At 37.9% G+C, this 14,291-nt stretch overlaps 1 protein-coding gene and 1 long non-coding RNA gene across 3 annotated transcripts in view; both read left to right on the forward strand.

Annotated features, from left to right (window-relative positions):
- Positions 1-8,229, forward strand: part of LOC121652042 — a 27,356-nt gene extending 19,127 nt beyond the window's left edge. The window contains exon 3 of the long non-coding RNA XR_006012553.1: positions 7,335-8,229. This is a non-coding gene — a long non-coding RNA (uncharacterized LOC121652042). The remainder of the gene's footprint in view (positions 1-7,334) is intronic.
- The window catches only part of zgc:162200 (uncharacterized protein LOC558638 homolog), an 18,424-nt gene extending 10,195 nt beyond the window's left edge, over positions 1-8,229 (forward strand). For both annotated transcript variants that reach the window (XM_042004569.1, XM_042004570.1), the window contains exons 8-10: positions 1,143-1,294; positions 4,327-4,687; positions 5,708-8,229. In XM_042004569.1, coding sequence (XP_041860503.1) covers positions 1,143-1,294; positions 4,327-4,687; positions 5,708-5,713 — 519 coding nt within the window. In that variant the 3' untranslated portion in view covers positions 5,714-8,229. The remainder of the gene's footprint in view (positions 1-1,142; positions 1,295-4,326; positions 4,688-5,707) is intronic.
- Positions 8,230-14,291: the final 6,062 nt, after the last annotated feature.

Here is a 14,291-nt window from a genome sequence, read left to right on the forward strand (position 1 = left end):
TTGGAGCCCTTCTGTTCATAGATGCGGACATAATTGCATGAAACAGTGGTTCCCAACCTGTTTTCCTTGATATATTTCCCTTCATGCAGATATTGAAAAGCCATGGACCCCCTGCCCCACACTGCACTGAAACCATCCTTGGTTTTATGCTTTCAAGAGTTAGATTCATAGCATAAATAATGTATTCTGGCTACTTTCTGTTCTTCCATAAAGCAAACATTAAAATTAACAACATATAGGCTTGCTTTGTTTTTCTTAGAATAGGGACAATGTGTTGACATTAATCACAATGGCTCAGAATGTTCAAAGCCTCTGGGACCTCCTGTGCTCAGACCCCAGGTTGGGATCCACTCCCATAAAACATTCATATTTATTTTACATTCTTAATTACAAGCTATTTTCTCATGAACCAAGAGAGCAAAGTCTTAAGCATTAACTCATGGCAGAGTGAGCTGAATGGTTGAACTGTCTCATCAGTATTTTGTCTAGACAGTTCTTTCACTTACGTGGTTCTGCCCCTCTAGTATATGGTGATTCCACACTCTCCAGAGGTTGAACACTCCCTCCCCTTTGAGATGGATCGAGCACTACGTGGCCTGTTTCTGTCATACCCTGAGCTGTCAGTCACTCATGCAAACACACATGCAAACACTCACTTTCAAGGTGATCTGTTTGACTGTTTGCTTACAGCGGTTCCCTCTATCAAGGATGATTGCTGGAACTGTTAGTTCCCTGTTTGTGGCTCTGATGTAATCACAGTATTTACATGTGAGACTGTTAAACTGATTATGGTATTTGAATAAGAGAAATGAAAAAGGGATCACATTAGCTGTAGTGACTGTGGTCCGGACTGCTGTTTGTTTGAGATAAACTGTGTTAAAGTAAGGACACATTATTGGTTTAGTGTCATCTTTATTAGATTTTTTTCATTGATCTTCTCACTACAAATACAGATTGCCTTTTTAACAAGTTAAGTTGCGATTTTACATTTACGTTATGTATGACAATGTAAAACAAGCAGCGAAATGAATCTCCTTACAATTTTTTCTCTACGTTTTAAGTGTGATGGTCCTATTAATATTTTCTTTTTGTATCATACCTCTGAATTCTTACTTTGAATCAAATATTTTTGGTCATTGCAGACTGCTGAGTTGGCGTTGTCTAATTTGAAAACTAAGTATGAGACAGAGAAAAGCATGGTGTCGGAGACCATGATGAAACTCCGGAATGAGCTGAAAGCCCTGAAGGAGGACGCTGCCACCTTCTCTTCACTCAGAGTCATGTTTGCCAGTCGGTAAGATCTTTTGTGTACTTTTTTTAAATGTAATTTTTCAATCAAACAAGTATCTTAGGAAAGAAGAGATTTTCCGCACTGTTTTGCAAGATAACGATTATTTTGATTACGTCATTTCTTTGATGTGACATTTCACGTTAGCTCTGATTGTCTTAGCCCCTGTGTGAATGTTCTTAATGCTTAGTAATGGTGCTTGTTGAGGTACATGATTCTCTATCACTCATGTAATAAGCTTAGCATGTGCTCATTACGCCTTTGGACAATCCACTGGTTCACGTGAAGATTACGAACCACATGCTCTACCCTGTGCTGACAGGGGGAGGAGGCAAGGACAGATTTGTCCCATCAAGCCAGGTCACCTTAGGGAAGGAGAAGTCTGTTTCCATGAGAAGAATGGGACATTAGACAGAGGTCCCATCAAGGGAAACATACTAAGCGCTAACGGATCGGAGGTTTCCCTGGATGGGACCTCTGTCTAGGGAAGGGAGAAGGAAACATAGTTAACAAATAGATCTCTGATCTTCTGATCATCGGTTGACGTTGATAAATGTTCAGCGTCTTTGGACTGGGTGGAAGCAAACCAGTAGTTTTTGTTTTTGACAGACTGTTGAAATGCTTGTATTGTTGTTTTTGTTGCTGTTGTTATTAGTATCATTCTTGATTACTTAAACCCCCGAGAAGTTTCTTGAACCCGCATTAGACTGTCTAGGTCCTTGCAGACAGTTATGAGCTGGCTTTTGATTATCCCTAAGAAGGATTTGAGAACAGACAGTGGTCAAGGTTCAAGGTTTCTTTATTAATACCCGCAGGTGGTTTTGTTTTACAGAAACAATGGTAGCAGTTGGCATTCTCTAACAAAACAAAAACATACATTGAACCTGACAGACAGGTATTATACTTGATCATGTGCCAAAAACAAAACGTGCTCAGTGTTCCACTGTTAATCAATATAACAGCAAGGACAAGTAACAAATAAAATACAATAAATAAGATCATGATAGATAAAAATAAATAAATACAATATAAAACCTTAGGGAAATAAAAAGCATCTTTGGGATAAAAACCGTTGTAAGAACATAGAATTTAAGGGTCTCAATGATAAATAGAGCTAAAAATATAAGATGAATAAATGCACTAAAATAAAGCGCAGTTGTCACTACTTATTAAGTGTTTAAGGCCTATTATTGTCTGTTCCAACCAGCTAAAGATGACAGCTAAGGTCTTTGACTAAAGATCAATGGCACCATCATGTGGAGAGTAAAAGCACTCATGTTTCTACACTGCTATTAGTATTTCAATATATTTATTAAAAATAGGGACCAGGCATGCTAATGGAAATCTTCTCATAAAAATGCAAAATTATAACCAGGGGCTAATTCCCATCTTTGGTATTTAGGCAGGTGGATGGACTTAAACAATAACATACAATGGCATAATACATAGACAGCAACATATAATTACATCACGTGATTGCATAGTTCTAATTAAAAATGTTTCTGTGTATCTCTAATGATAGCCGATAATAAAAGTCACAAGAATAATAATGTAGAATAATGAACAGACAAAGTGGGACAAAAACCACTGGTGTTATACGTGGTGGTAGTTAATCTGCCCAAACATTACGTATTTAAGAAATTTCTTCGTTTTTTTTGATACCCCAGAACTAATGGTAATTCTTATGATTATTTGGTGGCTTTTAGTTATTAGACCTAAAACCTTTTAGATGTTTAAAAAGTCCAAGCTGATTGCAAGGTTGCAGCTAACTCGCTATGAGGCACATCTACCAAGTGGCAGAAAGCTGCTTTTGGCTTTAAATAATTACTGTCAGCATTCACTAACCAGCTGCTGTACTGAGGTTGAACCTACAACGCCCTGACCCTGTTGTTTGTGGTTATGAGTTTCCTTTTACAGACAACAAAATTCAGGGAGAAGAATATTTAAATGCATTACTATAACTTGTTTACTAAGCTATGTCCTAACTCCTGACGTAGTCTGTGGTTGTTGTGTGCTGAGACACAGGTTGCACAACCCTTACAGAAGCAGAGGATGTGTTAAGAAGAAACTTTCTTTTTTCTTAATTTATTTGGAATACCAGATTGAAAGGCTTTATTCAGTCCTAACAGAATGAATAAAAAGTTGTCAACAAGCTAATTGACAGCAGACTCTGTGTATACATGTCAGAAGAAGGCCTTACTCTATCCTACAGTGTGGTCTCTTTAGTTGCTGTAACCTGTGGAAGTGACATAAAGCTTCTATAGTCTCAGGTGTGTTATCCAATAAAACATACCAACGGAACTCATAAGGGATTTGTGTAAAATTACACGAAGATTTAAGCATTATGGCTGAATTTCTTCAATGTTGTCACACCAATTTTTGATTGATATGTTTATTGTGCCCACTGTGTTTGCTGTATCGTAAAATGTTTTGGATAAATTGAACAGTATGTCCTACAAGCAACCATTTTTTCACAGCCCTTGTGTACTGAGCAAAATTATGTAGAAAACGGCTGTAAGCCTTCTGGTGAGCTAAGGATGTTGTAAGGGGATTAGTGACTCTTCATTATCTGATGTATACAATACAAACAAACAACAAATAAATAAACATGATGATACTTTTGATGAGCATATATATCCTAAGAGAGGTCCAAAAAAACACATATAAAGAGATTTGTAAAAACCTCCATATATGGAAAAAGCAATAACCACAGTTTACCTGAAGTCTGGTCTAATGGTAGAGACACGCAGTCCACTTTTAACAATTTGCAATGAATATATTTTTTTGCATTCTGAGATTAAAAGTAATTCTTTCCATCACAAAGCTACCATACACAATATCAATCCATTCATCTACACTGGGGACTTCTTTTTCTTGGTCATCTTAATAGTATTCTTATCAAATATTTATCTTTGTTATTCCATATAATTAAATATAAATAAATCGTGTTTAGTGTGAGTTTTGTGTGTCTCTGGCTTTGTGATTCAGTGTGCTTTTGCTTGTGTGTGTCGGATGTGTTTGTTGTCCACATCTCACAGGTGTGACCAGTACGTCACGCAGCTGGAGGAGATGCAGAGGCAGCTCGCAGCTGCAGAGGATGAGAAGAAGACACTGAATTCTCTGCTGCGTATGGCCATCCAGCAGAAACTGGCTCTCACTCAACGCTTGGAGGACCTGGAGGTCCCCATGTCTCCCCACAGCTTGAACAGCAGCCCCCGCCGTTCCCGGGCCAAAGAGCTTGCCACCAAGTCAGGTCGGGCCCCTCGGAGCCCCAAAAGCAGTCCGGCTCGACCTCAGCTGAGGAACAGCCCACGAGCTAGCCCGGTTCTCGGCAGCAGCGCTCCAACCATGGCCACCCAACACTTACGAGCCCTAACCCGAAGTCTCCACACAAGCCCTGTAAGAACCTCTTCTTCTCCTTGTCCTGAGACTTCCATTCAGACAAGCAGACGCTCATGCAGAGGCAGGGGTCTCCCACGAGATGCCACCTTCATTAGAAGTCGTAGTGTCAGTGATGTTTTTAATGCAGAACTGAGTCACGGATATTCCCTGACACGTAAGAGCTCCAGCAGTTCTCTGAGCAGCGAGTTAACAGTAAAAACAAACATCAGTGATTTAAGAAGGGGTGCGTCAGGCCGGAGAGCTTCGGTCCCTGTGCGTCAGAACACTTTCATCACAACTCATGTTGGACCTGCCTCTTCCACCAGGCATAAATCTTCTTTTTCCTCATCTCCTGATAACCTAACCTCTTCTAAAGCTTTGCATGTGTGTCCTAACACATCTAAAGCATGGGCTGAAAGTCAACAAAAGCCTGACCTAAAACCGCAGTTAGATGTTTCTGTCAGGAGGAAACAGCTGGCTCACAGGTCGAAATCTGTACAAGCATCCGCTGCATGCAGCTACATGTTTCAGCCAGACTCAATCACCTCTCAGCCAAACTCAAAATCCCTCTCTGTTCACAACCCACCTGGTAAGCCGGGGGTCTGTAGAGAGTCTAGAGGTAGACCAAGCGCCTCCTCATACACACCCACACACGAGTTACACATTAATATCAATAAAAACTCTGGTGGTAAAGGCCAGGCCTCATCTTCCAGGGCCCGGAGCTCTCACTCTAAATCATCTCGCAGGCACTAAAACGCCTGATGAAGTATCCAGCAGATTTATGTTCAGTACTAAGTACTTTCATATCCATACTTTTATATCCTAAATGTTTAACCAGCTAAATGTGAAATATTTAATGAGCTATTATTTTTTTTAGGAATAGAAATGTTTTTTCACAGATTTAGTTTATGGGTCATGTTTATTGGAAAAGCTTAATGTTTATCCTCATCGTTTACCCTCATCTTTTCCAGATACTTTTTTTTATGTTACGTTGAACTAAATGTTTTCTTTTGTCTCTGTCTCACCCTGTTTCTGTAGCGCTGAAACACTCCTACTATTACTCCAAAATCCCTCCTCTCCATAAGGGCCTGTCTTCATGTTGACTCCCTGGCTCCCTCTTCCTTCCCTCATATGATGCTACATTTTCCACTCTGCTCACCAGATCTATGGACTGAAAAAGTACTGAGGAAAAAAAATTAAAAAAAGAAAGAAAATCTCTCATCCAACCCTCTTGGTGTTCTCTGCTTGGAGTGGAGAAACCTGCATGCAGCCTGGAGAAGGATGAAGAGACAGCTGTGCTGCTCATAACTGTGTCACTGACTCTTGTATTGTTGGAGGCTGTATGTTATGATGAACCATTATTACAGTATTTATTCCAAAATGAAGGACTCTTTCATGTACAGTATTTACTGTCCTCGTACTCTGAATCAAGGCTGTGATCTGTTCCCTGAAGGCTTTTTGCTTTCACACTCTTGCCTTTAATCTGGGATCTTGGTTAAACCTGTCTGCCATCCTTTGGTGTTGTTAAGCCATTATTAGGTCGTCTGTTACAGCTCTCCCTGCTCGGTTTTTTATAGTACAATGCAATCTAACTAGCAGAGTTACTATCTTCAAAGTAGAGCTTGCTGTTGTGAAATTCCTTCCTTTTACTGGTGGTGTGGTTGCCTGCCCTTTTTTATCCTGTGACATTTCCAGTTCTTTGACTTTGGCCTGTCAGCTACCCCCTTTAACTAGAGGTCAGGAAACGAGGCGTTTGACATGGAATTAGATCGACTATAAGTTCACTACTTCAGGTTAAACCACAAGTATTCATTTAGATGATTTAGGGAACCTTTCATGTGAGTCTTACTTTGCAAACTATGCAGACCAAGCCAGGACAGTGCCTGTTTACTTCCTGCTGTAGGCTCGAGGTGGGTTTTTCCTGATTCATCTTGACTGCTGGCTGCAGCTTCTTTACAATAGCCATTTGACATCTTTAATATAAAAAAAAATCAGCTTTTGGGAATATTTTCAGAGTACTAATCTTGTTGGCTGATTACAGGTTTCTTCATGGTGATTGGGAGGTTTTATGATACTTATTCATATCAATCAAGAATTCAAATAGCTTGATTTTTAATGAAACTGTCACTAACATGTACCATGCTCATTTCTCTGATTACAATCCTAATGAATGTCATGCTTCTTCATGCTCATGTGAACTGCTAATCAACAATATTCATGCTACGTGTTTCATAACTGAATGCCATGGTTTAGTGTGTTTCCCAGATAAAGTAGATTAGTAGTGTCAACCACAGTAAAACGTTGCTACATCCTTTATTTTCAATTTGAAATGCTAATAGTACGAGCAGGTATGAATTTTGCAGCTCATAGAAAATTAATATAAAAATTATCCCGTTTTTTCAAGCAGATTTACACTGTATTTCCCATCTAGCAATGTATCAATATATGTCAATATCCTAAATCCAAGAATAGATTAATAGATGGTAACAAATCAGATATAACGCTGCTTTGCTAATTAGGACTCCAGAAGTACCGGGGCCTCCACTACAAAGAAAAAAGAAATAAACCTGCAAGTGTATGTCTATTCATTCTGCTTCACTGGGCGTTAAACGTAAGGTGATGCCAGGGTTGTCATCTGAGGACAGCTTCAAGCTTGAATCTGAAGTCCCCCCCCCTTGATGATCATGGTCCTTTCAGCCAGATGTTTTCCATCTGTTTGAGAAAAAAAAATTAAATGAGGAAAAAGTGTACTCCAATCAATTTAGAAAAATCAACCGGTTGTCAATAATTACTGGTCCTCTAGAAGCCACACCCTGCTTCTTCTTCTTCTGTTATGGTGCCTTTGTTTTGGTCATGTCTTCCTTGTTACTTTTCTCTTTATGGCAGCATTATATTTTTTAAATAGAGACTACTGTTCAGGGTAGATTTTTTTTTTTTTTTTTTTTTTTCTTTTTTTTTTGCCTTTATTTGAAGGTATGTTTTAGCTGCTATTAATGTGACTCGACTAGCAGTTTTAGCACTGATTAAAGTGATATCTTTTTTTTAAAAAAACATTTTCACTTTTTAAGTAGTACGACTCATATAGTCATTGAGATTAATCATTTTTCGTTAACTTGCCCTGAAACATATTTTTCTTTTCTATTTGTTTAAAAAAAAAAATAAAGCTGTTACTGTGACAAAAATTTACTGTATAAAAATCATGAAGAAATGAACAGCTTAATGTATGAAATGGCTTGTAAGTAGAGTTAATGTAAAGTTTTGGCCTGCCAGGGGTGTGCCAGAGGTTAAAAGGTAAACTAAAAAGTGAAAATGCTTTAACATATCACAGTGAAGGTTGTACATTTCTAAACCTATTTAATTCACTTTGTGCAGATGTGTTTAATTTGAATTCCCGTTGTATATTTTAACTATTTATGTGATTGCATTCTGTGTAAATTTATGTAGAAATGTTATGCACACTCCACCTAACATGTTTAATGGTCCTCGACTTTTTGTGTGTATGAAAGTTGACCTGCGTTGACCTGTCATGAAGAATAAAAAGCCAACACTGTATACACTGATCATGGTGTCGCCTGAGTTCAAGATGATTTAATCATGTAAAGCACAGAATGTGAGAATACTTTCAGTTTGTTAGATTTACAGTCATGGAAAAATGTGAAGATCCCACAGAAATGGGTGTTTATTTACATATTTGAACATGCAGGCAGCATTTTTAGATGAAGAAAATAAGGTTTTTACAACTTCACCTGAAAAGCAAAAACATTTGTCATAGTTTAAGTCATTCCAAGATGAGCTATGAAGACCATTGAATAGGAAAGAGCCAAATAATTTCATCACAGTCTATAAATAACTTGCAACTGTTGGTGTCACAGTGCATGTGTCCACAGTCGGGCAGAGATTGCACAACTTGACCAGGGTTGAAAGAGTCCTGGGAGAAAGCTTTTGTCCCTCATGAAGACCATTAGAACAAAACAAGTGCTTGCAAACAAGAGACTTAATCTCATAGGAAGAGAAATGCACTCTAACAGATACTTTAAGTACATGATTGATCTGCAGTCCCTGAGTACATTGGTTTTCCTGTGCTTACAGCACACCTATATCCCCCCATTCATGTTCCTTTCTTGGACAAACTACTGTAACCCATCGCCCAGTGCATGCTCAGGAGCTGGTAGAAGGTGAATATTGAGGACAATATTTGATACAATCCATTGGTTTCCTTAGCTAGGCTATTGTTTTTTTTAAATAAATTAGCTGACTGGATCACAATAAGTACAGCTGGCTCATACTGATATGTTTGTAAAGTTGCCCTGAGATGATGGCGAGAATTGGTGCTATACACCAATAAAGCTGAATTGACTTGGGTTGCTGCATCTACAGGGCGGATTGGATGGCCCCAAATTTCCCTACTGCATCGCCATCACTTTCTGGTAAAAACTTGTATACGATCTGATACCTGTCTTCTGCCCTCTTTTGCACTACAATAATTCTGACGCAGAACACAGTACTAAACAGTATGTATATGCAAATCTATTTCTTTGTTTTTCTTTTACATTTTATTAAATGGCCAAATAAAGACTTCAGATTTTTTATTTTTTCTGTCCATTATTTCACTTCCAGGCTTTAAGGGGCTAAATATTTTATTCCTCATGGCCAATTCACCAACCAGCCAGGTAATGTTTACCATAAGAATGGACCTTTCCTGCCTATAAACCAAAGCTACTATCTGTTCTGGAAGCATATACATACCTTTTTTTTTATGAAAAAGAAGTTTGAGCAAATGGCAAGCGTCTTTAAGAGACTAATGGAGTTGAAGCACAGGGAACCATTTTAAAATTAGTTTAACAACTAAGCAAGAATTACATTCTCTCATTTCAGTATTTTGTGTTTCTTATGTCACATAAACAAAAAGTTTGGGATTCTTTAACAGCTTCTCGTGCACAACTGTAACATCTGCAGACATGAGCATTTTTGTATCCGTTCAAACTGACAGATCATTACTCTACAGACTTTTTCTAAGACTTTTTATCAACATGAGTTGTTTAACTACTGACTTCCTGTCTTTCTCCCCCATTCCTTGTACACTGGAGTCCTCACAGCAGTATTTGGACAAAGATCAACCCTCTTGGAAAATAGTAGCTCTGCAAAGATATAATTGTTTGACCACACTGACTGTACAGATGCTGACCGAAGACATTTTTCAGGGAAGGTAGGAATGTTTCAAGGTTGATCTGTTGCTATAGGAACTTGCAAAGCAGTTTGAAGCTATTTTTAACTCAAATTTGAAATCTGAGTCATTAAAAAGTGCAATCTGTCTGAAAGTTGAAACGGAAGGGGACCTCTCAGCTGGATAAATGACCCTCAGCACACTGAGAATCCCACAAAGGAATGCCTGACAAAGAGGAAAGTCTAGGGTTCTGGAACAACCTGATCAAAACTCACATTTTAATCCTCTTAAAATGCCATCAGGGGATTTTAGATAAGTGGTAAAAAAAAAAAACAACAACAAAAAAGCAACAAAAGACAAATAAAACACATGCAGCTTGAAGTCTGACACATAAAGTGTAACACACAATCCCTCACATTAATCTTTTACAAATAAATCCATTATAAAAGAACAATACCTCTCAAGACCCATCTATAACAAGACAGTCATTTCAAAACACCAAAACAGTGTGAAATTTTTTAAAACAAATGCAAAAAAAAAAAAAAAACAAACAAAAAAAAACTGGATGAAAATCAAACATTCAGTATCATTGCAAACATTATGTCTGGTCTTCAAAAAACAAAGATTACAGGCCAGAATGAAAGTCCCCAGAACAACTTTCAGTTTAAGCTTCTAAATCCGTTGTGGATTATTTCCTCATACATGCAGTCACGTAGTTGTAGCAGAAATTCCAAGCTCAGCATTCAGTGTTGAAGCTTGCTTTTTCAGACCAGCCTGCAGATCAAATTTGAGCAGCTCCAGATCTTTTGTGTTTAACATAAACACAGGAATTTAAAGATAGTGTCACTACCTGGATTCATATTTTGTCCGTTGTTGTACATGCATGCAGAAGAAATCTAGGAGCGGGGGCATATTTTAACACATCAGTTGTATTTCTGCATGAAGCACAACACCACACACGAAGGCTTTATCATGTTTGTTCATGCGCTCAGGTAATGCAAGACTGACATTTGGAGAACATGTTGTTTTTTTTGTCTTTAAAACATCTGATGTTGATCGTTGTTATTTTAGGTAGAAGTGATTTTAAAGAAGAAGCAAAGAGATTATAATCTCCAGTTGAACGACGTGTACTTTTCTTTATATCTAGAGAATGCTGTCACTTTGGGTTCACCTAACTCAGTAACTCGGCTAAAACGTGTTTAGCCAGTATACATGGGTAAGTTATGACATCTCTGGAAGTGAAAATTGTAATCTGGTTGGTTTATAACCATTTTAGAAAAGAGCCAATGACCCTCCTAGCTTTTATTTGTGAAACTGAGTTTATATACTGTGGTCACATAAATAAAAAAAAATACAGTAATTACCATAGTTAATTAAAACAATAAACAAAAACACAGTTTTTAAATTTTCCATATTTCTATATCAGTTTGTGGTCTTGACAGACTTCAGATGGTTTCAGAAAGTTTTTTATCCATTATGACTTTGGGCTAAGGACTTAAAAGCCATGCAGGTCGTGCAGCAATGTAAAACAACCACTTTCTACGCAGTCAGAGCACAATCTGTTTGCTTGCACTGCAATAAGCCTCGTGGTGACAGAGGACGTGAGGATGGACTCATTTCTGGGGGTAGAGATGATAGTATTAAAGGTAACGCTAAAGTCCACAAAACATGATCTATATGACGGTGGCTAAAACTCCGCAGGCTGGATGGCAATTATCTATTGATGTCAGGCTTTGTTGAAGAACTGCAGGGGGTCGACACACAACCCTCAGCTTTGATTATTACCACAAAGGTCAGGATGATTCGGGGGATGGGGAAGATACGAGAAGCTATACGTGTGTGCATGTGACATGTCACCAATTGAGGTGCCTTTGAACAGCAAAGACAGCATGTCAGCTCAGGTTGGAGGCGGAGACAGACTGTCTGGTCCTGCTGCTTCTGTCTTTTGAGCAATCTGTTGTCCCACTGAGGAGTGGAGAACATAGGGGAGAAAGGGGCCAGTGTGACTTCTCTTGGCAGCCCAAACTGGAGAGATTGGCGGGAATCTGAGAAGTTGTCCAGATTGCCCTCTTAATCCTTCCTTGAACTCATTCAGGCTGTTTTCCTGTGGCAAGTTGTTAAAAGTTTTACTCGTCATCTGTCTCTGGCTCTTTTACACAGAGGCTGAGAGTTGTTAGGCGTCTTTCTCACTGCCTTGCTAAACCTGTAATTTCCTCCTGGCCATGCTGAGCTCAGCTGTGGACATGGCTTTGTCATAGTTTAACTCGCTCTGCTGCATCTGTAAAAAGCACAAAAACATACGCTGCATTTCAGACACACTGTGTACTGTGCCCCCGCCCTTTGATATTTTCAGAACAATCGTTTTAAGCGACAAAGCTCCTTCCAACCATACAAAATGTAAATAAATTCAACGATGGCAACAGCTTTCAGATATATGTTTAATTATATTAATTCAAGAAAAATCAGGCATGTAAATACTGAAAGGCTATTAATTATTGTAAATGTAATTTTGTATTTGTCATCCATATAATAGATGTAAGACTACTAAAAATGAATGAATAAATAAACAGATAAAACACCAGATGGATTATTTCATAACCATTTTTTAAGGTCACAGGTTAAATAACACAACTAGGCTTAAGATGAGATAATAGTGTTTAACTTTCACCACTTTTTAACCAAAACATTGTGTGAGCAGCCAATTAAATGATTAATTAATTGCTTATCATTAAATTTAAAGACAAAAATGAGAACTTAATCCTTCTTAAATCATCTACGCCCAAGGCAAACTGAACATCAACACTGGTTGAGAGTTTGGACCCTCGGGCTACGCAGCATCAAAATCAGATTAAATTGGAAGTGGAAATGATTACACAGGTTCCTAAATGCCACTGAAAGCCATTTTCAGCGAACTCAGTTGCTGCATCCACAAATGCCAGGTAGAATTCAGACACCAACTGGTTTATATGTTATTCCGTTCCATAACACCAACAGAAAGGGGTCAGTGCACAGTTCCAAAATTGGGGTGCAGACCTGAAAACAGTGGAAACACTGAAAATGGACACAAGCTGTTGAGCAGGAAACTTGGAAACTAGAACAGTTGTCATCTCAGTTTCTGAATACATACAGAATGCTGGTTAATGAAGAAGTGATGCATCACAGTGAGAAACATTCCCTGTCCCGACTTCACTATATTACTTTTAAAAACATGAGTAAATTAAATTTGTGTATTTATTTACATTTTGCACAAAATATGTAACAGCTGTACTCTACACAATTAAGGCAAATATATTTTATTTTATCTCTACCACTATTACCCAAATTTCCCTGAGGACTCTCCAAAGGGATTAATAAAGTATTTCTATTCTATTCTATTCTATTCTATTAACTTACAGCTTCAGCAACAAGTTGCTTTAAAAACTGAGACTTTGTTTAACCAACAGACAGCAAGTACATTCACGTGTAAAAAGAAAGTACACTTTTGATTTCAAGGTTTTATGTTCTAGGACATAATAAAAAAGAAGACATTACAAGATCTAAATGGTAAATGCAACCTCAGATTAATAGCAACAGGATGTACAGTGTGTAATTTTCAGCTAAAACTAAACCAAAATGCAGAAGCAATGTGAGGAAATACAAATTCATACTGTTTTTTATTGTAAGGGAAAGCAGCTGCCAGTTTCTGCTAATCAGATGGACTTAATTAATCATCAGTTTGTGTAACTTTGTCTTTTAAAAGCAGAGCTGTTAGCAGTTTAAAGATCTGAAGTGTTCAGTTGTATGTTATCACAATGGCTGGCAGGAAAGGCAACATCAGTTATCTTAGAGGAACCGTTGCTTATCAACAATCTTTGAGTGATAATGTCATTTCCCAAAAAAAAAGGAAAATAATCAAGGTGTTGTGATTGGCCACCCCAAGTTAAGACTTGAGCAGGATTCAAATGCACAGCTTAAATAAATGAACTGAAGTGGCATTGTAAGGGAGAGAGGGCCAACATTTCTGAATTCTGGTAACATCATACAGAAAATGATTGCTATAAAGTATTATATCTTTACTAAATCTGGTTCTACAGGTTGTAATATCATGAAGCAAAGTTGGTTTTTCTACAAACTTCTCTATCTTGGTTTAGTTGTTAAATTAATGAAGACGGTGTAATATGTCATGTCTTGTTCTAAGTCTGAGGTTTCATCTTCCAGATTATTTTACCTTTTAAGGTTTTGTTTTCATTATTTTTCTGAATAATGTATGTGCTGATCACTTTAGAACTGAAAGGTGTACTTTCTGTTTCACATGACAGTAGCTCAGTAGCTCAAAAGAAAAACAATTATACACGTAGAAATAGATAGCACTGACAGGGGCCATTTTATCCAATATGTAGTTACACATTAAGCTTTTGAAAGCACATGAAAACAGTTGGGTTCCTATTTTCGATAGCTGATAGTAAGGGTTATACCGCT

Source organism: Melanotaenia boesemani, chromosome 13, assembly GCF_017639745.1.
Source record: "Melanotaenia boesemani isolate fMelBoe1 chromosome 13, fMelBoe1.pri, whole genome shotgun sequence".
Classification (NCBI taxonomy): Eukaryota; Metazoa; Chordata; class Actinopteri; order Atheriniformes; family Melanotaeniidae; genus Melanotaenia; species Melanotaenia boesemani.